Here is a 27,986-nt window from a genome sequence, read left to right as displayed (position 1 = left end):
ATTATCTTTAAATTTAAATAAAACAATCTCTCCCAATCAATCGGAGTTCATTAGCGCCATATAATTCCCATTGCCTCTCAAACGCCCCTCCTTTTCATGCACTTCAAACGTACGCGTGTAAGGTCATCTACAAACACACCTGTGGGTGCACAGCAGAGAGAAACGCGAGACAACAAAGGTTTACTGTGAAATGTCTTTTATTTCCCGATCACACAAAGCACAGATGTGTTTGTTTTACCCACAGTTTGAGAGGTTTTAGTCGGTTTTTCGGGACTTAGAAAAGTTTGCAGTTCGCTGCCTCCAAAGCTGGCACTCTGCAGGGTGTGTGGGGGCAGACAGGCACAAACAAAGTCAGTTAGATAAATTGCTCTAGTCGGGCCTTTGCATTATCATTGAGAATCACGCCCTCTGTGCTTGAGTCTTGACACGCGGTAATGATAAATGACTGAAAATCCTCCCTCATCTCTGTGGAGTTAAATTATACAGCTGTCAATCAGCCGTTTTTAGGATCGCATACATTAAAACCTGCATTTGAAATTTGAGACTTAAGATAAAATGAAGAAGGCGTAGTAGTTTTGCAAAGAACAGCCAAACTTTTATACCTAAATGATCATAAACCATTTCCCGTGTGTGTTTTGTTTAACAGCTACAGATTGCTGAGTTGTTTCCATCTACGCAGGAGCGATATCCTGCTCTCGACCCCATCGAAATCACTCCATCACAGCCAACGGAAGTAAATGCCTCTTTTTTTTCCCCAAGCAAGGACAAACGGAGGAGGCTTGTCTACACTAAAAGCATTTCCACACTGCGGGACTAATCTGCAGTACCACTGCCCTGACCAAGGTCATTTCTGTTCAAAAAGCAAAGCCAAAGATGGTGTAGTGAACCGATATCCCCGGGTCAGTGTGGTGCATTCCTTCTTGGCAGCACTGAGTTGTGTAAACTATCTCCAGGCTTCAGCACCACAATTTTATGGTTCTCTGGGTCACAGCTGAGGATGCTGATTTTTTTTTTAAAGAAGGTTTAAGAAAGCCCCGTGAATCCTGCAAAGTGCCCTTATCTAATCATCAACTGTCAGCCCCAGATGTCCTGTAAGTAGCGCTTCTCTTCTCTAAGCCCTGCCAGTCTTTTCATGGCCTCCAGTTGGTCCACCTGCAGCTCCGTTTTAATTATTTCCATGAAGGTCTCATTCACGTCTTTAGCCATGTTTTTAGCATCCCTGCAGAAAGGAGGAAAAAAAGAACAGTCGTTATAGGCAAAAGAGCAATATAATCAAGCGACAGGATTTTAATACGTCTATACGCTGCGGCAAGCAATCTTTTAGAAAACCACTGAGCACAGCTGGTGCTGGAGTCTATCCTGGAAAGAAATAGCTGAAATATCCATCTTGCTGTAGCAGGCGTATTGGGGGAGATTCATCATCCAACTGAGATATTTTCTGACTCTAAAAAATTCCCACACGCCTGACGTTTCAAAAGTCATCTACTCCAAGGTGGGGAAGGCTGAAACATGAGAAAAGGAATGTGGTATGTAGCTACATCATGCATATATGAGTTGGCATGTCGGTTTTGCGCATGCAATATAAATGATAACATAATGCTCCATTTGAGTGAAGGCAACAGTTCCAAAGATGTCAGAAAAATTATTTTCTGTTCTGTTTAAACAAAAAGAAAAAAGAAGACAGAGAGTTATCTTTCTTATTAACAAGCCACGTCTATCACTCAGAAAAAACCTTGTTGTACTTTCATGTCAAAGCAATTCAGCACTAAATTATTAGATTTTCTTGTAGGGTGCTTTGTTTGATCCATCGGTGAGCTCATGATGAAGCACCCAAACATTACAGTCGCACTCAAAAGAAATATCTTCAAAGACAAGAGAAGTCCTGCGATAGATGGTATTGCTCCCTCAGCGCCCTGATCTCAGCATCATCAACCGAGTCTGGGATTACACGAAGAGACAACATGAAACAACAGAAACCTCTTCACAGAGCATGTTCAAGGTGGGAATATTGCACCTTTATTTTGCCCGTAGCTTTCTACATAAAAGGTACAAAGGCAGAATGGGAAGGCTTTCTTGTTGCTCCTTCAAGCCAGCAGCAGAGGCAAGTGACAGAGCCGAATCGTACCCTGTGTAAAAGTCAGAGCCGCCGCAGCGGGAAGCCGCCGCCGCCGCGTTAGATGTCACGCCTCTCTGATTCCACAACGTTGCCATACCTTGTAGAAATCACACTGTGGCGGGGCGTGGCCTGCGGTGCCGTGCAGGGAAGGCGGACGCACCTGCACGGCATCTGCAATCACGCCCCGCCACACACACGTTGGGGTGGTGTGGTTTAGTCTAAACAAGCCAACGTGTCATAAACAGGGGTCTTCTTAAACGCATTAAGGCAGAATTGGTTTAAAAAGAGCTCCTGATTGTAAACCCACATTAGAATCGTGGCAAATTCCCCGGCAGGCGTGAAACAATGTACCTGCCAAATACCTGCGAGTGTTTGCCGTTTACAAGCCAAAAGGTGGTCATATAAAATACAAAGCTTCATTACTTTTTAGTGTCTACATTTTTCTGGATGACGGCATGCTGAGCGGATAAACAAAAAGGACGATTCATATGTGCTTTATGGATTTTATGCTCATTCGCTGCACACTTGCTATCGACCACTCTGAAAGCACCAGATTGAGCTGGATTGTCTTCAGTGACTCAGGAGTCCTTGGCAAAACTGACGAGAAGCCTGCACGCTAACTCAGAAAGCCTGACTCAAATTTTCTGCCTCGTGTTCTGTGTGCGCTGGCACATAGTCAGCCTAACAGAGTCACAGCCTAGATCCCAAATGCTGCCCATATTTCAAAGTTACCCAAAAATTACTTCTGCGAGAGATGATGAACTTGATTATGGTGTTATACGCCACAGGTCTGGAATAACTACAGGAACTTTATTTGGAAGCACTGGCTTTATACACAATAAACCACATTCAGAATATATTTCACCACGACTAAAATGTAACTTATAGTTTCACAAATGTGTCCGTCTGCGCACACATTTCCTTTTGGACAGAGAGGGCTTCTCACCTGCCCCCAAATATCCCAGCTGCGCGTCGCTGGAAGCGGATGACATATGCATCTGCTGACTGCTGATTGGACGACAAGTGGGCCGGAATAAGTGAGGGATCGACAGCAGAGTTCACAGGAATGGGAGAACCACAAAAAAACATCAAAGATCAAAAACACTGCACAAAAAGCGCAGTGTGGCGTCAGTGGCCACATTCTTTGTTACACTTTTTCACTTCAGCTCTCTGTATGTTATAACTTTGTCTGCAGCTGGCTGAAGGACCGACAACACCAAAAGCCTTGTATTTTGTACAATGCTTGAACACTGCCTCCATCTGACAGCAGTTCTCCACAGGTAGACGGGACACCCCCGAACTGCCAGTATGTGAACCCTCGCTCTCTCCTGAACCACCCAAACAGTCTAGCTCTCATCTATCTTTCTCTTACATTAAAAAGTTGAAGTTTCATATGTGCAATTATCCAGTGAGCCAAAAGTTTGGCTTCACAGGATTCACAGCTCCGGCTGCGAGCACAGCAGCCCCAGTGACCTTCTTACCAACCTTCTGTTTGTGTGGGTCAGCTTATCAGGAGAAAGCCGGCTTAATGGGAAAGGAGCAGAAATGTCTTGTTTCAGACACTGGCTGCACAAAGGCCCAATATACAATGTTTAAGAAACATTTTGAACTGGAAATCAGCTACTCTATTATAAAAATACAAAACTGGAAATGTGAAATTTATGAACATCAAACGTGAGCATAGAAAGGAATCTATACTGCAAAGCAAAGCAAAGTGTTAGAAAGAGGAGCTGTGAGTGAGATGCAGCCTGTGATAAACTTAATAGAAGCGCAGCCGGAACATGATAAAGCCGAACAAGGTGGACGTCAAACAAAACAAAACAAAAAACAAAACAAAGAAAAGAACAACCATCACTCAACACGAATTAAGGCTGAAATAAGATCCAGTGTGTCACTCTTACCCGCAGACATAGAGGTAACCGTTTTGTTTGAGCATGATGTCAGTGATGTGCTGGCTGTTAAGCAGCAGATTGTGTTGGACATATCTGGGACGTGCGGCTGAGGTGGCGGCGTCCTCGTGCTCCCCGTGGTCCCTGGAGAAACACACCATGAGGTGGCTCAGGATACCTCTGGACACAAAGCCCTCGAGTTCCTCTCTGGGACAAGACAAATTGCAAGCAGAGGTTATTAAAGTTACTCCTGTAATCTTGGACAGTCTGTTCCTCATTTTGTGATGATTAGACTTGTCAAAAGCAGTCGGGAGGCCTCAGTTTTAGCTGCTGGTGCAGAGCAAAGATCAGGCGTGAATGGGAGCAACTGTGAGAGACAGCACTTTTAAGTGCTTTTTACAAGAAAAAAAAACACAATTTAATTTAACATTTTTTCATTGGCTGTTTATTCTTTCACATCCAACACTCCCGTGGGATATTTAGCAATGGTTTCCACCATCTCACAAGACCGGAACTACAAACATTTTCTATGAACCAAAAAAAATTAAAAAAATACTGTCAAGCTCAACACCGAACACTGATGGACAAAAGGTCTGAGCAAAAATGTGCCAGACAACCACTTTGTCTTCTTTAACAAGAGAAGCCTGAATAAAAATATGGATTTCATAAGCAAGGTCGAGTCACTGTTATAAGCATCTTTTTACAATCAATCCTCCCAGTCTGGCAGTGGGGTGTAACCTTGCGCTCTATCTGTGTTTTGCTTGCCAACTACTTCTTCTTCTGCCTCAGTGTTTTTACAGGGCCTGGGGTGCTATTGGAAGGGAAGGCAGGAGGAAGGTGGTGAGGGAGTAAGGTTTATTGTGGCTCAGAGCATCTTGTTTAAAGTTAAGCACTCGGAATGAGCAGAAACACACACGCAGACACACGCACACAGTCATAACAGCCCCAGCTCCGAGATCAGGGGTGAAGGTCTTTGCCTCGGGGGGGGTCTGTGTTTTGCAGTAACCCCTAGACTAAAATAAGGCATTTTTTGATAACACAGAGACACTGTGGTGTGAATACTAAAGGGAGAGGCGAGCACTGTTGCCCTTTGTTCTATTTGAAATGTCCAGAATTGTTAGTTCTTCTGCAGCGTGTTTACCATCTAACCTTCATTTAGAGACATCATTAAATTAAAAAGGAAAAAAAATTCTTTCGAGGAAAAAATCTTTTGACCAAGATATGTGATTACAAAGTCTGTTTGAACACAGGAGCGACCAGATGAATAACAAGGAGAAAGATTGCCGAGTTTGTTTGTTTGACGTCTGAATATAAATCATCACAGATTGATAACCGTGCGAGCAGAAACCGGCAGATGATAAATGACAGTTGACTTCTTAGAAACACACAACAACCCGGGGTTTTATGAGAGCCAAAACCTGCCAGATTCCTCTGTGTGCTTCGACACGTAACAGCCTGTGGCAATTTCCCGGACCCTGACGTGAACCCAGCGGGCCTTCCAGTCGTGTTTTCCCTACAGCGTGAAATCACACGCCATAAAGAGGCTGAGGCATCGCAGGGAGGGCGGGGGGAGAGGATAAGTGCGGCAGAGGCGAAAGGGGAGGACAGGTTTGATGTGGCATGCAGGCAGATGAGCATGAATCTCTCGCAGGGATGTTAAGTGCTGCGGCTGATTGAGGCGTGTCACGAGCCTCGTTTGTCTTCTGCATTCAGAGCACGACCGGAGGGGTTGGTCACATCCTACCTTTACATTCTTCTTAATATTTATAAGCATTAAAAGCAATATATGCAAGTTTACATTTCGACCTGTGATTCTGACAGAGGCAGCTGAACTTTTCTTTTAAAATCTGGGACGTTTATACAAAAAAAAAAAGAAAAACATTACAGACTATGCAAAGAAGGTTTTTGCATTCCAGGGCAATGCCAGACATCAAATTGCACTTAATTTAAGAGAAATCCAGCAGGGATGAATGCAGGCAGTCAATTCAACTGCAGGCATGTTGTTCTCATTCTGCTAACCTATTTAAATTAAGTACAACGCTTCATGGGTGGCTCATAAAACACAGACTAATCATATTGGTCAACACTGTGGGGGTATTCATCAGAGAAGCCCACACTGTGAGCAAACACTGCCTGCTACCTGGCTGCGAGTTCGTATTTAACTATGAGATAGAGGAAACAAAAGCGAACAAACAACATCCTCTGTGATCTATCCTTGTTTGATTAAGGATGCTAATCCATTCATGCTTTTTAATCCTGCAAAAGAACTCGATCAGCGCACCGGTGTTGAGCACACGCTCACTGCTGGTACTACCAAGAGCTGATCAATTAGTATGGAGTCAGGAGAGAGAAAAGCCAAAACAAACTAATCAGAGCCAAGATCTCCTCTGAGGCTGATGTCGGCTCAGAAATCAAGAGCGGTGGTTTAATATTTAGTACAGTTTAAATGGATCAAACTTAAGATTGGCGTTATAATACAACCTAGTGCCTGCGTTGAAATCTAAAGCATTAAATGTTCTCAGTGTTTCTACTACCAGTGCCTTCTGGGACCTCCCCTCCTCAAAGGGACCGCTCTCTTCCCACCCAAAAGAGAAAGAAGGTAAAAAGAAACTGAAGCTTTTTATGTGAAACTGTTTGATTTCAGCACTGTGTCAGAGTCTGTTCTGTCATTTACAGTTGTGCTAGTAACACTCATCTCCTCTGCTCCCTGTTACCGTGTAACAAAGCTCATTACAGGGAGGGGGCGGTCCTTCAGATCTTAATTTTTTTTTAAAGAAAATAAAGGGCGAGAGAAAAGGGGGGGGGGGGGGGGGGGGGGGGGAGGAGGGCACAGAAAACAACCCCTTCTTCAGCTGATAAAACAAAAATAGAGCCGAGCTGTGATTGAGTAGAACCATTCATTGAGTCTAAATCCATTAGCAAATATTGAATCTGTTTAGGTTTGGCTGTTGACATTTAAAGCCGCTATGGCTAACATAACTGTTGCATTTGGAGGTCTGGCCAGCAGACAAATTAAAGTCTAATACATTTACTTTATCTATTTTTAGCTGTGGATTTTGCGCCGTATTTGTTGTGGAAATTATTTAGTATTAAGCCATAAAACCACCAACCAAGCTTTACCACCACGTGCTAACTTGCTAACTACATGCTTTTTAAAGCTTTTTACAGCTTTTAAGGCCGTTGAATATAAAAGTGAACTAAAACAGTCAGAATTTGATTTATAGGCTAAAACAATGAATTAAGAGAAGCTAAACGTGATCCTAATGCTACAGACCCCCTGAGGTAAAACAGGAAATGCCTTTGAAATGGCATTGGGGGAGTCAAATTGGCAATAACCTGGAGTCTTCCACTAAAGGTTGGATTTCACTGTAACATGACATTGGTTGTATTTATAACCAGAATACAACCACTTGAGTGAGTTCTGAGTAGACTTGCTGGGACTGACTGTGTTCACAATCCATTTGCGTTTATAAATTAAATGGTAATTATCCCTAAAACCAATATTAACCAGACTATAGATCCCATGTTTTTATAAAATATACCTTTAGTGGAGCTTTAATATTACATATTTTAATGCTTTAATTTTCTTAATCTTAATCTTCTTGATCTTGCAACATTAAGTAAAGTAGCTGCGTATGCATGTTAGTTTTCTTCCCAAACACCTTAGAACATACCCTGAGCATTTAATATACAGATATAGATGTATATAAGTGAATAATAAAACTCACACATTGTACATTCAGACTGCAGTCTTCATTATGCAGGTCACAGATTTTAATACATGGAGAAGTGCAGCAGCAAGGTAAAGAGGGTTATGGAGAGGACTAAATCTGAATCACAAAAGGTATGTGGGTCTGAATGACGACTGAACTGAAAGGAAAAATACACTTTACCGAAACAGGTAGTCTCTGTCTCTGTGGCGGCATCCAAAGAACAGCCAGGTCTCTCCAAATATGGCCTCGGGGTTCGTCTGTCTCTCCTCCTCTCTGAAAGTCAAACAACAGATGTTAGTGGTCAATCAATACAAACAGACACAGGCCCGATGGAGGAGAGTCCTTCGTCACAGCAAAAGGCTAGAGAAGACATGTGACGCTGTTGAGCACTGTCTGTAATGACAGGAGTGACACGTGCACAGAGACGACCTGTGTGTTTAAGGAAGGACATTATATGCATTATTAAATTCCACCCGAGCACAGGTTCCATCACAATAAGCAGCTGCTGAGAATGAAACTAGGGCTCAGTGTGTGAGTGTGTACAAGTTTTACTCCTACATTTATGTGTGTCTGTTATTCGGTGCAACAACATAAAAAAAACTGCTCCTGAAAAAGTGATTTCTCTTGTGGCTTTGGAGTTTGGCAAATCTCCCAGAGTCCTTTGCAGGCAACAGCAATGCAGCAGCACAAAGCGGCTCTGAGGATGCCGTTATCTGTGCCACACACCTGCCGCAAAGGTGACAGCTCTCTCCCAGATAACAGTTGACCTCCAACCTTTCATGATGCCATCAGTCAGTTGACTGTCTAAAGAGACCGGCATTATCTGTTACCCTAGCTGTGGGTGGGTGATTTGGGGAGGGGCTAGCTGAAGTGACCAACCATGACAAGGGGCTGAGAAATACCACAGAGAGACACTGAGACTGGGCTCTTTGTGCTGCACCGCTGCGCTCCGAGGATACGGTGCCTGTTTCCCTAAATCCCATCCTTTGCTGTTCACAGACAAACTGAATCCTGCTGTGTTTTCCAGCTATCACAAAATGAAAATGGCAGCCAGCTCCTCAGACTAATGGAGGGATATTGTGCTTAAAGAGGTGATAATACTTTTAAATCTGTGCTGAAATCATTTGCTGGTTAATCTAATAAGTATTTCAGCACAAAAAATAAATGACTAACCTCAAAATTAAGACAAAATGAACTACATTTATCGAAATATTTTTAAATGATCTTTGGAAATTTTCACCTACTGGACACAGTCTGAGTCGTCTCACATCTACGACTATAACTGCAAGATGAGCAGAGACGAAGACTCAGGATGTGGATAAGAAAACAAGCCGACTGCACGTGAATCTCCAGGCAAAAGATATTTTTGCATGGAGTTGGAGGCAGTTTTGTGGGCAAGACCTCCTTTAAAGGCACGGGTTAGAACTGGACTGGATATGTTTCACGAGGGAACAATAAATAATCTAGATTGCTTTTGCACAACAACAGCTAATAAGACTCAGGTAACCGAGACGGTTCAAACAGCATGATTCAAACAGCATGATGCAGATGACATAAACAAGGTGGAAACATCTTTGATTGGAAAGGCGAGATGAAATATTCGATATCCACTGCACAAAAACAAAGGTTTGAGTGAAAGCCAGGAAGAATCTAAATTTAGCAGAAGACTGACTGGATTTTATTGTCACTATGCTATTGGATGATAGGTCGCTGAATTGGTTTAAAAAGGTAGCGGACACTTGTATCTGTTTTTTAAAAGATTTGTACTGTTTTAATATAAATTTGAACTCGGCAACACAAAGAAGTCACTTTGGCCTGTAGACCACAAAGAACTCTTAATTACAGTGTTTCCAAACAACACTATGTAAACTGTACACAAGGGTCAGAATCTATGAGTTGCAGGTCTATTAGCCCTCATATTTAATTACAGCTTGCATAAAGACAACATAGTAAACACTGAAACTCTGACGTTTTGTTTTTCCTTTTAGAAAACATGCTCATTTTGAATGTGATGCCAGTAATAAATCTCATTAAAAACTCTCTATATAGTTATGTTTACCACATTGCAGAAAAGTAACTAAATTTACCACTCTCCAACTGTTTTTTTACTAAGAAGGCAGGCTGCTGAAAAAACATGAAAACCATGGTTCAGCACTTGCTTTGTTAAAATAATTAAAGTATTCCCGAAAAAGTAAAGTGTCTGGATGACAGCATATGCTGCTCCAAAACTTAACTTAGCATTAATGGCGCGCTCACAGATGTGCAAGTTTATAAAGCCATGTGCAATAATGCCCTCCCCCCATACAATCAAAGATGCTCGCATTGAACTGAGTGCCGATAACAAGCCAGATGGTTCGTCTGCTCTTTAGCCTGAAGGACGTGGCGTCCACGATTACCAAAAACAATTTAAGATATTGACTGGCGAGACCACAGGACACTTTTCCACTTCCCCTCAGTCTGTCTTAAATTGACTTGGGTCAATTTCTAAATCTTGTTTATGTATGGATTTCCCTTGGAAGGCACAGATCTAACTTGCAATCCTGGATTCTGTGATAAACTGACACTGAAAAAAGTCTTGTTGGGCCCACGCAGTGATTTTCACAACAGAGACGTGTCTTCAAAGCTGTTTCTGAAGAACAGATCAATCATAACTGATTGCTCCCTGTATATTGTGATTTTACTGATATGATGTACCACAGATTCTACATAATAATACTTTTTTTTATCCTGAAATTGCTGAATTACTTGCCCACAAAGTCTTCCAAAGAGCAGTCATACCCTCCTTCTCTTTACTTTGGGAAAAGCAAAATCAATAAATAAACATCTCCATAGGAGTTTCTATTCATTGCCGCTCATTTAACTAAAGTGTTGCCAGTTACTCACTGGGGAATGAAATGTTTATGAAGTGTCTATTTAGCATAACACATCTCTGAATTTTATTTCCTCCATCTCATGTTTTGATGCATGTTGCTGGCATCTGTGCAGTCTCTGCAGTACACTGAACCAAATAAAGGTTTAAATGACTTTCAAATCATTGCTTTCTGTTTTTATTTACATTTAACACAGCATCACAGGTTATTCTGGAAATGAGGTTGTATTTTCTGATATTTTAATAGACTTAAGGATTACCAGATTCATTACATTTTTTAAAAAAAATAATGAAGAGATTAATCAATTGTTTTGTTGTAGCGCTACACTAATTAGCCATAGGCAAAAACAAATCAATGCGCAAGTGTGACTGCGAATACTAAAAACAAAGCTTAGCTCTCATTAATTAAATGTAAAGTTGACCAGTAAGAAAGATTCAGGGAATACATTTGTTTGAACTTTGTGCCTGCGACTGAGACTGGGTAACAGAGCTGTCTGGCTGACTTCATCCGAACGCTCAGATCCCGTCCATTAGCATCCTGGACGAGATTCTTCTGATCTGCAAACAGCCTCAAGTAAACTCATTTTAGTGGGCTCGTCTCTGCTCTCGCCGCCTGCCCTAAAGGGATCAATACCAATATGAAAAACCTGGATTCCATTCTGAGTAGACCACACCGGCGCCTTTCCCTGAATACAAATCACATCACACCACATACCCACACTATAACAGCCTGCAATAAAATCCCAGGGGAATGCAGCATCTACAGAGCACTCCATTTGGGGTCGAAATCAGAGGCGGTTGCCTTTTAGCGCCATTCAGTTGATCAGCAGGAGGGGAAACTGCAAGGGAAGCTGAGGTTAAGGCCTGGTAAACATCACAATTATCTCATATCTTTCATTTTCATCTTTGCAGCTCAATGCGAGTGGCACTGAGTGCCTTTTTACATTCTAAAAAATACAAAAGAGCCAAAAAACAACAACAGCTTGAGACTTAATCACTGAAATTGCATTGCAGAATTACAATATACATCCAAAGTGATGAATTCAAAATGTTTTCATAATACGGAAGCAAGATGCTTAAGCTGCCTAATTGTAGTCAGCTTTCTGTTTGAACTGATAAATGGAAGCTAAATATTTGCTCACACAAAAACACAAACTTTAATACAAATTGTTGTATTGAATGTACCAAATATGCCTACTGGTGCACCTAAAACTGAGGAAAAAAGATTCTTTTTTTCCACTCCAAAAGAAAAACTTGTTATGTTATGGCTTCTAAGAGGATTAAGGCAAACCACTCACTTAAAATACAATATTTGTTTAACTGTCACTGCTCCCAGCTAAACTGAAAGGCGCTGAAAATCACATTCTCCATAAAATCCTTCCACGAACACAACAGCAATCAATACCAGACTACTGGAGGCCCTTATTAAAATCTCCTGGTACCACCAAGTGAGCCTCTGACCTTTAGAGACTCTTCTTCTACTTGTTACCAGTGCTACAAACTCGTACAAAGTACTTTTGAAAACAGCCATCGATTAACAGTAGGGGCGGACGAGGGGAGAGGTAGGAAGATCGAAGTGTCCCCGTGTTGTTTTGTTGCTAACAGGGCCCTTCTCAGGCCTCGAGGCAGATACGGCGTCCCGTTGACAAACTGGTGATTGTTATCTCCTATCAGAGTGCAGCGTCAGCCGCCGAGGCTTTGTTTGGAATCTCAAGATAGATTGTGCACAATGCCGCGCACCACGACAGGTTTTTACAATCCTCGAGCAGAATACGCAGCTGGCAGGGGAGAAGATGAGAGACGCGGACGAGGAGAAGCGACTGTCGAGACAGCTGGGATGAATTGATTCACATGGGCTTATGCTGGAACAGTCAAGAGCTGCGTGATATAAAAAAAGAAAAGAAAAATAACGATACAAAACTGAACTTTGAGGACATATTTGATTAGGAGGCTGTGCGTAATGAACACGCAGCCTTGCAAAAATCCATCAAAATCCTCGTCCGCTGCTGTAATAAAACACTCAAATGTGCATTTTTATAGATTTACATTTTGGAGAGCAAAGTTTGGCCTCTGCTGTAAGGATGAAAGTAAGACTAATTTGTTCATATCAGTGCCTTACATCAGAGCACTGTCCCTCTGGCTGAGCCTTTATCATTAAGAAGAAGAGCCTGCCTGTGAGTGCTGCGACCAGGTTAGTCAGAAAACGTGCTATCTTCATCGCTCCATCCCACAGGCACTAGCAAAGCATCACCCCAGATGACCACTCATCTTTCCCCGAATCTTTGCGGCAGACAATCCACCGCTGCCATCACTTCAGCCGGTGCCGTGTCACCTCAGAGCAATCACGCGAGGACACCACCCGCCACTACAGAGCAGACATCCGGGGGATTTAGAGACAATTGGAGTTGACTGGGGCACAACCTCATTTACACAAAGCCACCCAAGAGTTAGACATGTCAGTCTGACTAAAAAGGCTTACTGCGCTTTCTGACAATTCATGGTGGCTATAAGCCTGGTTCAACACACAGCCATCAGCCCGGATCACATTAAATCCTTCTGACAGGTCATCTTCTCGCAATCTCGATTTAGCCATCAATTCAGACGATTAAACAAAATGTCACGTTTTCCTCTAATTGAGAGCACTCTTCAATCACAGACGTACAGCGCAGCGATGGTTTAACTAGCTGGAGAGAACTACTGCCTACTAAGCTAACAGTCAATATCCTCCAATCGCCTCTTTGGCAATTACAAGCAATGATTTGCTCCAACATGACCACCACCTACTGGAGAATTTACTTTGAAATCAATATCACTCCACGTGCTGCTTTAACTCTTGGCCCTTTATTACAGAAGTCATAAATCTGTGCATCAGAGAAAGTGTAATTTATTCCTGGAGAGATAAGTAAAACACCTGACATAATCCCTGACGTGATCGCAGCCCTCGCTGCTAGATTTGTTATGGCTTATGTGATGTACATGACGTGGTCTTTTTACCGGCTTTGAGAAGGGTCTCATTTAATTGTCTCTGCAGATTACTAGAAAATATGCACAGATGATGAGCACTTAACATCACTTCAACATTGTGAATATTCATTAAAGGCTGCGTGATTTCAGCTGGAAATGTGTGTGCGACACTTCGCACAAATCAGCACATAACCCGATGCTTGACACGGACATTTCACTGACCCGCTTCAGCTGCGATTTTTGGCGCCGATTCAAGTGCATTATTACACGCACTTGAATCCTCTTGACGGAAACATTTCCAAAATGGGAGATCTCAAAATATGCAATGAGCCTCTTATTTGGGGAAAAAAGTCACTTGTGTTGCAAGCTGATATTCTATTGTGTGCTTAAAAAAAACATAAGCGTACCTTTGCTGGAGGAAGCCGATGAATGGAGCGACTCCGGTGCCTGGGCCAATCATGATGAAGGGCACTGATGGATCAGGGGGAAGCCGAAAAGACGCGTTGGGTCTCAAACTCACATGGATCTAGCATCAAAGGATATTAGAGCGCATTTACAATAATTAGAGTAATTACAACAATGCCAAGGAGCCGCTGTGGGCTTGCCAATCGATTCATTGATCTACGTCTTACTCTAAGATATACTAATGAGAAAACTCATGAGCTGCAATTGAAATCCATAGGGTATGTGGTAGGGAAGACTGCTTCCTCTAAGTTAAACTACTTTACTTTAATTAACCACACACAACTGGCTCAAAGCTCACTCTCTTTACATGTCTGAGCTAGTAAAGCCGAGTTTTCAGAGGGACATAAAACACGTAGTGGAAGCTGTCTGAATCCCTAACGCCCAGCACAGCACAATTTCAAGCCGTTGTGCTCAACTCTTGCTTCCCCACCCCTTCTAGTACCTCTTGAACCGTAATACTAGAAGGAGAATGGGGCAGTCAACCTCTTTTGCTACTTTACTGGAAAAATCGAAACAAAGACAAAGTAAGGCCCAGTAAAGTGTAGCAAGTTTTCAACCTAGCCAGAAGGGTACATCTATTTTTTCTCACCCTATGAGCGTTTGCTTGCAACGCCTACAGCACTTGTACCAGCAAATATGAGCACTTAGAAATTTATCAGCCAAGACCACAAATGTGCACAATCTACTTTCAGCTTTTTTTTTTTACTCCAGTTTACTCATTACCTTTGGCAGCGCTGGGTTGCTGGACGAATCAGCCTTCCCAGGGAAAACCAGGCCAGGATTGATGAGGTCAAACAGCCAGCCAGTACACAAGCCTCGCCTCCCCGCGGGCCGGCCGGAGCATGCTGGGATCTCTACCACGTTGAAGACAAAATGAAGCTTTCCAGGGTGTCTAAGACAAGAGCTGCAGAGATGGCACCACAGATGGTTTGAGATGGAAAAAGGCAGAGACAGGGGGGAAACATCAGCATGTGAGAGTGTGTGTGCAAGGCATACAGACAGAGACAAGCAGGGAGGAAGTGAAAACAGAGTGAAACACAGAGAGGCACAGGGAGAGCAGAAAATTGGGAAAGATTATTTTAGACCAATTACTTCAGCATGGACGTTACTTACAGCTACCCATTTTGAACAATTTCAGCTGTTTAGTGATATCTCAGGCACAACAAGTGGTAAAATGACCCAGTTTGGGGGAAGCCTTACAGAGTTTTCACCCACTGTATCTAGTAGTGTTTTTTTGGATCCTACGCTTGAGATTGACATCATACTGTGTATTAGCCTCCTAATAAACACGTATGTGTACATATTTTCTTAAAATCGAACCAGAATGTAATTTCTGCTTCTCGAAGAATAAAAGCTTCTGTCTTATTTGCCTCGATAAAGATGCCTCTCTATTCACTGTCGGCTAGAGCACTCTCGCACACTCTTATCCTTCGCTCTCCGGTTCCTGTGGGCCGCTGGAGACCTCTATTGACCACAGCATCAATAATGCAGGTCTCTAATGTCTCTGCACCATCTGATAAACTACAGCCACTCTCTCCTGTCCGTTTCCCATCTCTCTTCACGCACACACACACACACACACAAGCAGCTAAGGGAGAGACTAATGAGAGGAGCGGAGAAGTTTTGACATTGCGTTAGATGTTGCTGTTCAACATGAGTCTCAAAGCAAACCTAATGGGCACTAGCTTAAAAGGGAGCGCAAATCAATGACTAGCTAAGTGAGGAAAAAAGAAGGAACACTTGGCCTATTTAAACTAAGCACAGCTAGCTAAAGTCTATGCAATATTTAAAGTCCGTTCATTTATGCAGTTTCTCCCCATCAATGAAATCTACAAACAGCCATTCAAACTAATGTATACCACATAATGTGCACGTCTGGCAAAAGGAGTCCAGAACAAGCTTCCCACAGATACGAAAAACTTACATAAAGTGTCTTACTAAAGTGTCACGCTGCCAATTGCCACCAGAAGAGCCTCGCTGTGCCATGGCACAAATTCTCTGAAACTCTACTGGAGAGATGAAACACACTTCTTCCAAAGATACTCCCACATTTGGTGATGGAGACTGCATCTAACATGCTGAACCTAAAATCTCCAAAAAGGTGTATATCTGGCTTGAAATATTGCGGCTACAAAGGCCACACCATATGATTCATATAATTTTCGTGCTCTATGTCCCCTCGTGCCCCAAGGAAGAGAGAACTGTCATGCTGCAAGAAACAACCCATACCAGGAAAGAAATATTTCTTCACTAGAGGTGGTCACTCATAGCCAATACAATGCCCTGCACACAACATTGCATGCCCCTGGATGCCCTTGCTGTAGGTATAAGTGTTCAGGTTTTTCCTTTAATTTGTCACCCTACACAATTCAAATAAAGTTCTTTCTCAACACATCTAATTTTATATTAATGCCAGATTTTATTAAGTTAACAGAGCTTCTCTCTCATGTTATTAACTCCCTCTCCCTCTCCTTAACGCTCTTAATGTCCGATAATTTGAAAGCTCAATCCACCCCGTGAAGGGATTGGCAAAATAGCAGATTTCCAGTGGATGCTGTTGCGTTTCCCAGCTGCCAACAGAGCAAAATCAATATTTTATCATGCAAACTCAAACTCTCTTGTCCAGGTGCCTAATAAACAAACCTGGGCATTCAGTGATATATATTATGATGCATGCGTAGGAATAAAACAGCAACAAGACTTTCAAAACAAGGTTAGGCAGCTATGAGACCAAACAACACACACACACACACACACACACACACAAATGGAAATCTATTATACTTGTGTAACGCAGTATTCATGCACAGCCATGTAAAATGTATATGAAATCAGAATACCATATTTACTTGACGCTTGCAGACAGTAATTGAAATGCGTGTCATGCTGAAATATGCAGGACCCCCCCAACGAAACTGTTCAGCATTAATCCAGCCCCAAACCAAACAGGATAGTTCTGTTGTGCAGAAAGAAAACACCAGCTAGCGTTTAAAGATTTAGGCTTCCAAGACCACTTAGAATAAAACAGACATACTTGGGTGGGTGATAAAGCACACTTGTGCAGCTCTACAGTACAAAGCGTATTCTTCAGTGTAATTTTCTGTCACCTTACCTGGCTGCTGAATAAGGCCGGGGTTGCAGTTTTGGCAAATGCTCTGAAAGGCAAGCACAAATGTCAATCACCGCGCTGTCTTGCTAAGATTTGGTTACGCAGTCAATCACCACAGAGAGGAGACGAATTATGTGAAAGTCATTTCGGTCCATTGAAACGTCCTACCTACCAATCTATCCTCAGTAACCCCCACCCAGGTTACAGTCTTGTTTCTAGGACACACTTCTATATTTATGAAATTACAAACTCAGGGTTATAGAATCCCAAGTGTCCAGATGTGGAGCCAGTAGGAAACAGATTGCTTATGCAGACCTTATTTCAATGCCAGCCATGAAGGTGCCCTCTTTTGGGTAATATGTCGCACACATTGTATATGCGAGGAGGTGTCAGTTACATTGGGAAAACTTTTTTTAAGAGTTTGAGATAACTTTTTTTACCTGACAGCAACAAGATATGCCATCCTCTATCCAGTGCCCAGCACCACTGATTAGACGCTGGCAAAGAGAGAGATTGAGAGTTGTGCGACGTGCTTGCTGTGCACTCGCTACATTTTATTTGTATCTCGGTGATAGATGAAGCCGGACAAGTAAAGCACCACCATATGTACCAGCTGAGGCTGTACAATAACACATTTTTCTGCTAAATTGCCAGAGAGACAAACAGCTGGTCTAAATCTGCTCTCTCCTCTCTTTCTGGATTTCTCTGACATCTAAACAGCTCAGAGGTTTCAGAGAGACAGCTCCGCACCTTGACGTCCATTTCATCTCTTTGCGCTGAGATATTTTAAACAAACGCAACTCCTTTGCTGAAACAGCAGTTAGCTACTAATAATTTATCCACATACCCTCAGACACTGAAAAGACCAACAAAACTGAAAAATAAAATCAGGGCCAGGGGCTAACATCCGTTTTAGACAGTAAAGAACAGTCGGCTAATAAAATAGACTAAATAAAAGCAATGCACATGTTTTTAATACATTTCATAAGATAATAAAGATATTTAATACTTGGTTGCGATTGGGTTTTTAACCACTTTAAGTACAGTGAGTACAGTGAAGTCGTTGTCATGTTTGGGAGTCCAATTTGGGATAATTTGAGTTTGTAACATTGTGTTATCCTGCTGGAGCAACAATAAGAAGATGGGTACACTGTGTTCATAAAGGGACAGACATGTGCAGCAACAATACTCAGGTAGGCTGTGCTGTTCAAACAATGCTCAGTTGGTGCTTAGGGGTCCAAAGTGTGCCAAGAAAATATCCCCCACACCACTACAACACCTCCAGTAGGGTAACCAGCACTCCAAAGGCAAGATGGATCTATACTTTCATGTCGTTTACACTAAATTAAATCCGAATGCTGCAGCAGAAATTAAGATTCATCAAACCAGGCAATGTTTTTTCAATTTTCATTGTCCAATTTTGGGGAGCCTGAAAACCGCACCCTCAGTTTCTTGTTCTTAGCTCCCAGAAGTGGCAGCCAGTGTGGTCTTCTGCCGCTATAGCCCATCTGCGTCAAGGTTCAACATGTTGTAGATCCAGAGTTGCTCCTCTGCATACTTTGGTTGTTCTTAGTGGTCTTTTGAGTTACTGTTGCCGTCCTATCAGCTTGAAGCAGTCTGGCTATTCTCCTCTGACTTCTGTCATCAACGAGGCCTTTTCACCCAGAGAACGGACGCTCACTGGATAATTTCTCATATTTGGACCATACTCTGTAAACCCTAGAGACGGCTGTGTGGGAAAATTCCAGTAGATCAGCAGTTTCTGAAATACTCGGAGCAGCCAGTGTGGCACCAAAAACCGTGTCACGTTCAAAGTCACTTAAATCACTTTTCTTCCCCATTCTGGTGATTGGGTTAACGTTAGCAGGTTGTCTTGATGATGTCTAAATGTCTGAAGGCAGTGAGCTGCCCCCACGTGATAGGCTTATTACATATATCCATGAGCGAGCAGTTTGAAAGATGTACCCGTGAATGTGTAAGTATGTCTGTGGCTGAAGAAATGTAATTGTTTCACGACCTGCCATCTTAGTGAAGCATTAAATTATTTCCACTATCACAGAAAATCAGATGTGTAAAGAAAACCTGGAAGATTAGGTTAAAAAGAATATTTTATGGGGAAAACATATTTTCTTTGATGTAAATTTAACTGAAAGGGCAGATTTGCATGTCAGTATTTGAAAAGCTGCATAAATATACTCATAATATTAAAACTAGCCGGAGCAAAGAGGACTTATATTTTTAAAGAAGTCCAAATGTTTCAGACTTAGAGGCTTAAAATGTATTAACGTATCACAAGGTGAGCCAAGATTACAGGACGGCCTTGTTTAGTTGTAATCAATATGCATGTACTGGAGATACAACCCACAGTGAATCATCTGTAAATAAATCTTTAGAGATAATTAGAGCTAAGCTGCACCAGAATGGATAAATAAATCGTTCCTGTTTTTAAAGTTTCTCAAAAACCAACAGTGAGTTGCTGCTTAATGGGACAAATCCTCACATACGAAATATCTGAGGATCCTTTCAGTCGGTGCAAGTGTACACCTCTCCATCAGAGGGTGTATCGTGTATGTTAGCGCTATCCTCCACAGCTGTGCAGAGCTTGAGTTGCTGCCTTTCTATCACAGAGTGACAGCACATGTCTGAATCAGAGGACAATCAATCCATCATCTCGCATCACTGCGCTGCAATGATACTGGTGGTAGATACAGAGGATGGATCACTTTTAAAACCCTCTGAATGCAAAGCTTTTTTGTCGCAGTCAGTGGCTCGAAGATACATTTTTAAATATGTAATCCAAAAAAGGCTTAAGAAAAAAAAAAAAAAGCGCACAGTCCCAAGATCCCCACTACGTTTTCAGCGGTATCATCGATCATAGTGCACAACAATATAATCTATTTCATCTCAAAAGTCTCTGTGCTGCAATTTATATGCAGAGGTACCATTTTAGTAGAATAAATGAGACAGAAATGTGGTTGCACATAAAAGTATATACTTCTCGAGATTTATGGAGAGTTTCTTTGGCTGTGCATGGAATTAGAGAAGTTGTTAGCATTAAGGCGTTAAGTGAAATTCTCCTCAGGAAGGTTTTTGCAGTTTTTAATAGCCTGCAAATGCTAATTTCAAGTTATTTCTGAACGAAGGACCTGCTAGCTCATGGTTTTCCGAAACCATTTAAACATTTTCTGTGGCGTTTTTATTGCGACTTAAGTGAATAAAGTGGGAATAGAAGTGATAAGCAATCCGTTCTCTGTGACCAAGAAATTTCATTTTAAATTTAATGCTTTTCCTCAAAACAGAAGGGCCAATAACCTCTTGGGATACAGACATATTCCCTTTACTTTACTTTAGTGAGGATTATTTTGTTCTGCAAGTTTAAGTCCAGCAAAAAAGTAAAAGAATAGAAAAGAAAACTGCACCTTGGTACGATTTCATTTGAGGTCTGCTGTAAAGTAATTGAAAAAGATGCTCATGGACAGCATTCAGTTCCCAGGGGCTTTGACCCCAAAGTTTTTATCTAACACTCTGTACGAATCAATGAACTATCAACACGACATCTGGCTCTGAAAAGTGGGCATCTTTCTCAATTTAGACCCAGCATCTACTTTTGTAACCAGCCTGCACTTGGCCAAAGACATGTGGGTCCAGAGACATCTCTCCTCATTATTTACACTTAGTGTAAATCAGCCTAAACCCTAATCAGCAAATGCCTCCCCTTCAGTTGAGGTAATGAACCAAGAACACTGCAAAAATACAGCAGTGTACTTTAACAGCGACACCCTGAGTCAGAGTTTACCATTAACCTATGATCCAAACTGACCCTGTGCATTCGTGTCCTTGCAAAGCTCAGTGGTTTACCAGTATACCAAATAACAGCTGCTGCCCTGAGGGGTCTGCAACGCCGCATTCTTCACGAGGGCACGATTGTCCCCGTTGCCAATTTCTGCATCAGTTCACCAGAGTAAAAGGTGCTGTGGTTGGCAAGTAGGCCTAAAATAGCTGACATTGGGGTAGGCCAGGAGCTGTGACACAGCTGTTTTAGAGGACAGCTCAACTTGTATATGAAGCTGTAGCCAACTAATTTCACTGTCTGCTAAGTTTCAGTCAAAGCTTATTAGATCTATACTGAATGACCAGCCAACTATCTTAATGAGCTGAAAGGAAAATGTTCGTTTCTTACCAACAGTTCACACCAAGGGTCAAAAAACAGGAGACGATAGGTGGCAGACAGCAGGGGAAAGAAATCATCAATATTATTAGCACAATGCGAGATCTTCAAACTATATATCTTGACTTGATATATATTGTTATATTTATAAAAAACTGGAAACAAAACAATATTGGAGCTGCAGATTTTAATATGAGACGAGGAAGTGTGCGTTGACCCTTTGGGGAGCCTCTTGATGCCCTCTCTCTGACTATTAGGTATAATTAAATGCTCTGACCAAATCAACCATGAGCCTGTGCTCACAGAACAGGGCTTTACTAAGGCTACAGTGACCCCTACTGGATGAAAATGATCCAGTCAGACAAACTCTGAATCACAAAAGACAGAAGGCAGGCGCGACAATAACACGAGGTGTTATTAAAAGTGAAATAAATAGTTCTCAAACAAATAATTCCACTGACACTTAGTGCGGGTGCAGTCAAAATCCCACTCTCACGTCAATCATTGTAATTCTCCATTTCCTTGAAACAAATTGAAAACTTGTTTTAATTAAACATGCAAGTTTGAAAAAAAATGCAATGATTTTTTTGAAGACACTGGAAAAATCCAAAATATAAAATACACTTATCTATGATAATAGGTCAAAATTATGACTAAAATTGTGATTTTTATCACACTGTGTATTTTAGAGAGGCTTTCAGATTCCCCATTAAAACCTGGAAAAGATCACTTTATCAATGATGATTATACGCTCCGTTAGTCGGTGGAAAAAAACAGAAATTTTCTGAGCTTGCAAACAGCAGGGAGTCTGACCTATAAGGAGGCTGAGAGGAGGTAAGCAGGATGGGAAGGCTGTAAGAAGCTCCAAAACGCTGAGGCTCGGGTCTCTCACATACAGGTTGTAGTCTGCAGCACCTTGTTTACTGCAGAGCTCCTGCAGTCTCCTCCTCTGCACGCTGTCCCCTGTATGCTCCACCAGAGCTCGCAGAAACGCCTGACAGAGACACAGAAATCAGATGCGCTGTCACCCGAAGCTGTTCTGCACCTCCGTCAGCCATAGTGGTCGTGACTTTTACAAAAAGGAGAACCAGCCACACTGTACACAAAGTCTGAAATCTAAACAGGCAGACCCTGACTCCAACCCCATTATGTAGCACAGCTATTTTAATATGCACAAAGCCATTTCTTCCACTACAAAATTATAATTTTCTTTTTTTTTTTATAAACAAGAGAAAAAAAGGCCTTTAAGACTACTGAGAAACTAGCAGAGGCGAAGAAGTAATCTTTTAATTCTCAAACAAAGTTCTAAAAATCGATTAATGCAATCAATTACCCAGTTACATTTGCAGAGGACATGCTGCGGTTTAATAGGAATTTCATTAGTTTGATTAGTAACTGCTTGTTATTTTTATTGTAGGCACCAATTAAAATAAAAAGATTAAAGTGATCACAAAGAAACATTAAAATGCTTCTGCTTAAAATTTAGTCTGCAACCATGAATCAATCAGATGCTGTAATCTGAACTTCTAAGTATTTGTCAAGAAGTGCTCTGTATAATCTCAGTGATTCATTACAGCTTTGACTGCATGTATGCAAAGATTTGTGGCACGTTCTTCGCTGCACTGGATCGAGTGTAACATTTTTCTCAGCGGAATTGGAGAATCGGGATGTACAGCTATATCTGCCTGTGTTTGATGCTGCTACACATAAGACTGGGAAGTCTCATTGCCAAAGAACCAGAGGTTATTTTCTTTCCCGATCCTAAAAAGAAAAAAAAATGTGAAGCTTAAAAATTGCAGGCTTTAGTGAGACAGCTGAAGTGCCTGCATTACACAGGCAGGTGTTGTAAAATAAAACATTTACTGCCTTGTAACTCTTCAAACAACACAGTGGCAGGAAAAAAAATCTATTTCAGTACAGGAATTTAATAGAGGAAGCTGTGAACAAAACGTCTATAAAGACTTCTGAGGGAACTGAACTGAGTGAAGCCGTTAACGTTTAGATGTTCTACATCTTTCTGACACTTTATCAATTTTTTGGATGCAGTTCAAAAAGAGTCTTTAAATAAAATCCAAGCAGAATTCAATATATAATGGCTCGCTAACGTAATTCATGATTATGACAAAGCAACTTTTTATTGCACAGGGTTTTATAAGCGTGTCAGATATTTTGAAATGCTTAACGAGAAAAAGTAACCCATCCGTCTTTTTTCTTCCATTTATCCTATTCTGAGTTGCAAGATGGAGCAGTGGAGCCTATGCCAGATATCAAAAGGAAGAGGCGGGGCTGCTAGTTGCCAGTGTGTTGCAGGGCTAACACATAACACCTACAGTCAGTTTAGAGTCATCAGATAACCTAAAATCTCTTTAGATGCCTTTAGACTGTGGGAGGAAGCTGGAGTACCTGGAGAGCGAGCATGCAAACTCAGACCCAAGACCTTCTTGCTGTGAGGTGACAATACCAACCACCGCTACTCCCAGAAAATGTAACCTTTTTAAATAAATGCAAACCTGTAGTGTGCGTGTATCATTAAATAGAAATTGTGTTTTAAATGTTGTGCGATTTAAGGGTTTCAAAGGGACTCGAGCACTGGATTCAGACCAGTATTTACAATGACGTGCTTATCAGAGCTTTAGGGTTATTACCATATACTGTCATGTTTTCTGCAAGTGTGTAGTGAAGAGTAAATAACTGATACAGCTCATGCCAGATGGAATTTTCTTTTCACTTTTTCTCTTTGTTTTTCATTAAATAATCACTTAAGCTCTCTAATTAAAAACAAACAAACAATCAAAAAAACAAGATGATGTGAAAATAATAACTTCACCATTAACAGTTTTTAATGAATCACATTTAAGGAATCAGAGGAAAATACTGCAGGCCACATCGCCAGCCAAAGCTCACAGACTGACGAAAGCTCAACACTTGGGCAATTTGACATTTTCACGCACCAAATGTGAACTTAATTTTAACGTTTCAACAGAGGGATCACGGAGGTTAAATGATTATTTCAGCTTTGGACCAGGACTTAGTAAATCCAGCCTTGCCTGAGCATATTAAACCAAACTATACAAACACCTGCAAATCTTCTGGGTCCAGACCCGCTGCTGACTCACACTACTCGACACATTTTTCTCCCAGCTTTGACACAACAAATAAAAACAACGTGCAGGTAGCGGTGTCAGAAAGACACATTCCTTTTATTATGCTAAGACAGTAAAATAACAAGCAGATTGTCACATGAAAAAGTGACTTTGTTTATGCAGCAAGTAGCAGCAAAGCAATATAGGGAAAATGGTACCTTCTTGGGAACACTTCTGATCTCCAGACACCATGTGAGCAAAGACAACAGAGAAACATTCTGTGGGATGTAGGGTGGCACCTGGGCACCTTTAAGAGGGGAAGAAGGAAAATTAAAAGGATGAGCTTAATGGGGTCCATATTGTGTGTTATTTTCAAGAGTGTACCAGTTGTAGTATTACCTTTTTTCTTAGTGTCTTTTTGCAGAGAAATATTGACATGGTGGTTCCTTTGACTGTGAAGGCCCAGCCTGTGGAGCATGTGGTCCACGTCTGCGGCCCTGTTTGGGCAGAACACATCAAAGGAATCCCCTGGTTGATAAGCCAACACTGGGTAAGCCTGAGAATGGAAAAAAAGAAACTTACAACACTGAACTTGCAATCTAAATCTTTACTGGGGGTTAATTAAAGCTTCATTTAAATGAGCATCTTTTCTCATGCTTACAGAGATCTCCAGTTCCAGGAGAAGTGCTGTCTTGACTGCATCTCCACTGGTCAGTTGAACTGCCTTGGATATAGGCACCTGATGAAGAGCCTCTTTGTTTAATGGCCCCGCAATCTAAAAATATATATAAATAAAAAAATAGTGGCCAGTGAAGGAGGAAACATGGGCTAAATCCAGGTTCTAGCAGCAAGAACATTCATCACCTCTTCCACAGTGTCCACCTCCTGAAGAGAAACATCTAGATAGGTAGGAGGCAGAGCAGGAACATTGAGCGAGGACTCAGATAGCGGTGGCACGGAGCATGACAGTGAGTGTGCCAGTGCAACGTGGGGAACTCCAGTTTCCTCTGTGTGTGTTTTTGATGCTGATGTGGAAACACTGGCAGTGTCACCAGACTGGGATGCCAACCTAGGGCTCCCCACAGGAGAAGCTGGCTTGAGATCAGAAGCGGCAGAAACTGAAGATGAAGCAACAGATGCAAATTTGGAGTCCGCGGGTACAGATGTTCTGACTGACTCGCAGTTCTGCTGGTCAGCGATGCTTAAGAGATTCAGTTGGACATCTGGAACTGATGAATCTGGAGTTTCTTTGGTTGAATCCTCTGGGCTCTGAGCTGTCCCAACAGAAGCCATTTTTGATAAGGATTCTTTGATAGCTTTCCACAGTCCCCCAAGCCAGGGATCCACAACCAACTCCAGCCTAGAGAGAACAAAGTTCACAAAATGACAGCAGCATAAACAAAAGAAAACCAATATGGGTTTAATGTGTCTGCATGTGCTCTGAAAGTTGGATGTTTACATTTTCTTTCTCTGCAAAACTTACCCTATACCATCATCTGCATAACCCGTAGCATAGAATTGCTTAGCTCCGAGTTCTTGTAGACGGTGCTCAATGGTCTTGCCACAGTTGCAGAAATTTGCATAATTTGTGTCTCCTAAAGCTGGAGCAGACAAAGGGAAACAGATTGAGACTCTCCAGCAACTGTTCAGAAAGTAAACAGCGCAATACTCTGCATAGTGATGATATATACAAACATGTTTTTCAAATTAAACTCCCATACGGGTAGATGAGCTACAAGGAGCGCTACCACAGACCCTTATAAATGAATTTACCTAAAAGTGCATAAGAAAGGTGCTTATAGTGGTCAGTGGGGGTCTTCCTCTTGATGCACTTTACAAATTTTAAGGCATTATCCGGCGCTTCCCCATCTCCAGTAGTAGAAACAACAAAGACCACTGGGGCACTCTCCTTCTCCAAATTGTACTGGAACCAGTTATGTGAATGACGAGAGAAACACAACCATCAGTCAGCATCATATTTATTAAAATGTTGTTGATGTGTTGTTTGGTATCAATTTTCTTTTATTAAACTTTTTTAAACTATCGCTGAACTGAGGGGGACTTGGTAAATATTTTACTTTATACAAATATGTACTTCACCTAAAGTGATTGTATTTGTTTTATTGACATATTTATGTTGTTATGGTGTTATGGCCTTCATGTGTTAATCTTTTTCTACCATTCCTAAACTGGTGCCTTTATGGTAAAAATTCCCTTTATACAGATGCTAATAAAGAAAAGAAGAAAGGGTCAATATCTTCATCAATTGGGAAAAGTACATCACGACACACGACTAAGATCAGTACATAAGTGAAAACTAGAATGTACCTTCTCATTCTCATTCAAGCAGCTGAGATCAGCAACCAGCCCGTGCTCCTCCGCCTCCTCGGCTATCCCTTCTGCTATGGACTGGGCTTGGCCCTTCTGAGACCCATACAGGACCACAAACCGAGGCTTCACTTCACAGGGCATGCTAGAAAATCCATACAGAAAAGAGGTCATTTGTGCACTGTGTTTATAACTACATGCCATTTTATAATTAGCAATTTTCACAGTAGACCATGGCTGCTCTGATCGTGTGTTTCAGCAAGGACTTAGTGCACACAACCAGGAGGCTAATGCTGATTCATTTTTATGTTTACAAACTTGCTATGTCCACTCAGGTGTGAGGGGTTGTCAGCTCAAGTATGATGCCAGAATTATGTAAAACAAAGATGAAGCAACAGATGCAAATATATCATTACTCATACCTAGTACTAAGAAGTCGATTTACTAAGTTAACAAAAAGACTGCTTACCTATGTTACCACAGCGTACAAAGGAAATCTGTTGTGTTTGTAGACCGGTTCTAACTGCATATCTACCGTATTAATGTAGTTCTGATCACAAACATTTGTGCTTGTAATCTGTGGTAAACATACAGAGGCGCATACAGTAATTTCAAAGATACATCAATACATAGATGGAATTAGTGGACATGACAGTGACCGTAATATTTTTTTTTCCAAAGGAAAGGAAATTAAAACAGGTAGTCTTTACAGGTGTTTTGGCTTACCAACATGCGTGAACATTTGACAGGTGACAGACAGACTGCCACAGAACAACCTTCGTAGCTTTCGCAGCCCTGGACACCACCATCAAGTAACCGGACGTTACGTCATTTCTTGACGTTTAGAGAAGTTACCATAATAGTGCACGTGGGTATTAGCGTGCCGTTTCATACACTTCACGCATTTCCGTGAAAAGCAGCGGATTTACATTGATAGCAAAGTTAGAAGTTTCGCTAAAAGTTAGTTAGAGGCGACAGCTAACAACTTAATTCTGACACATCGCATTCAGGTCACGTTGTCAAAGTATAAGTCCCGTCTTTAAAACACGAATCTTTGTGAAATATGCTTATATGGAATTAAAATCAGATCTATGTAGTGTATTCAGTTCTCTGTGGGTGTTTACCTTTACAAAGGTGCGATGAAAATCATACAGTAATATGTCCTGCCCTTCCCATGGAATTTTATAATATTGTCACTGCAATTCACGCGAGACCAGGTCGCAGACTGAGATTGAACGAGATCGGGCGAAACCATATTGTAAAAAAGTGTCTTTTTACTTTA

At 41.6% G+C, this 27,986-nt stretch overlaps 1 protein-coding gene across 2 annotated transcripts; it reads right to left on the bottom strand.

The window, feature by feature from the left end:
* Positions 1-179: 179 nt before the first annotated feature.
* On the bottom strand, positions 180-27,919 carry mtrr (5-methyltetrahydrofolate-homocysteine methyltransferase reductase). Of its 2 annotated transcripts, none has more exons than XM_006794640.3 (15): positions 27,829-27,919; positions 26,705-26,849; positions 26,150-26,300; positions 25,860-25,977; positions 25,241-25,736; positions 25,038-25,151; positions 24,776-24,932; positions 24,595-24,683; positions 22,107-22,287; positions 17,129-17,171; positions 14,740-14,920; positions 13,959-14,077; positions 7,899-7,991; positions 4,018-4,212; positions 180-1,219 (listed from the first exon to the last, which is right to left on the bottom strand). In XM_006794640.3, the coding sequence occupies exons 2-15, from the start codon at positions 26,846-26,848 to the stop codon at positions 1,075-1,077; spliced, it is 2,226 nt and encodes a 741-aa protein (XP_006794703.2). In that variant the 5' UTR covers position 26,849; positions 27,829-27,919; the 3' UTR covers positions 180-1,074. The 2 variants fall into 2 exon arrangements, with proteins under 2 accessions (XP_006794703.2, XP_006794702.2); XM_006794639.3 differs by lacking the exon at positions 27,829-27,919 and adding an exon at positions 27,431-27,513.
* Positions 27,920-27,986: the final 67 nt, after the last annotated feature.

Source organism: Neolamprologus brichardi, chromosome 9, assembly GCF_056152115.1.
Source record: "Neolamprologus brichardi isolate AB-2024 chromosome 9, ASM5615211v1, whole genome shotgun sequence".
Lineage (NCBI taxonomy): Eukaryota > Metazoa > Chordata > Actinopteri > Cichliformes > Cichlidae > Neolamprologus > Neolamprologus brichardi.
The sequence above is the reverse complement of the archived record's forward strand: the minus strand, read 5'-3'. Positions and strand labels throughout refer to the sequence as shown.

Coding starts and splice junctions, on each gene's coding strand:
- mtrr (XM_006794639.3), bottom strand. CDS start 27,513: ATGGTGGTGTCCAGGGCTGCGAAAGCTACGAAGGTTGTTCTGTGGCAG. Junction 25,152..25,240: donor AGGTGGACACTGTGGAAGAG/GTGATGAATGTT, acceptor ATATATTTTTAG/ATTGCGGGGCCATTAAACAA. Junction 7,992..13,958: donor ATCGGCTTCCTCCAGCAAAG/GTACGCTTATGT, acceptor TTTGACTTTCAG/AGAGGAGGAGAGACAGACGA.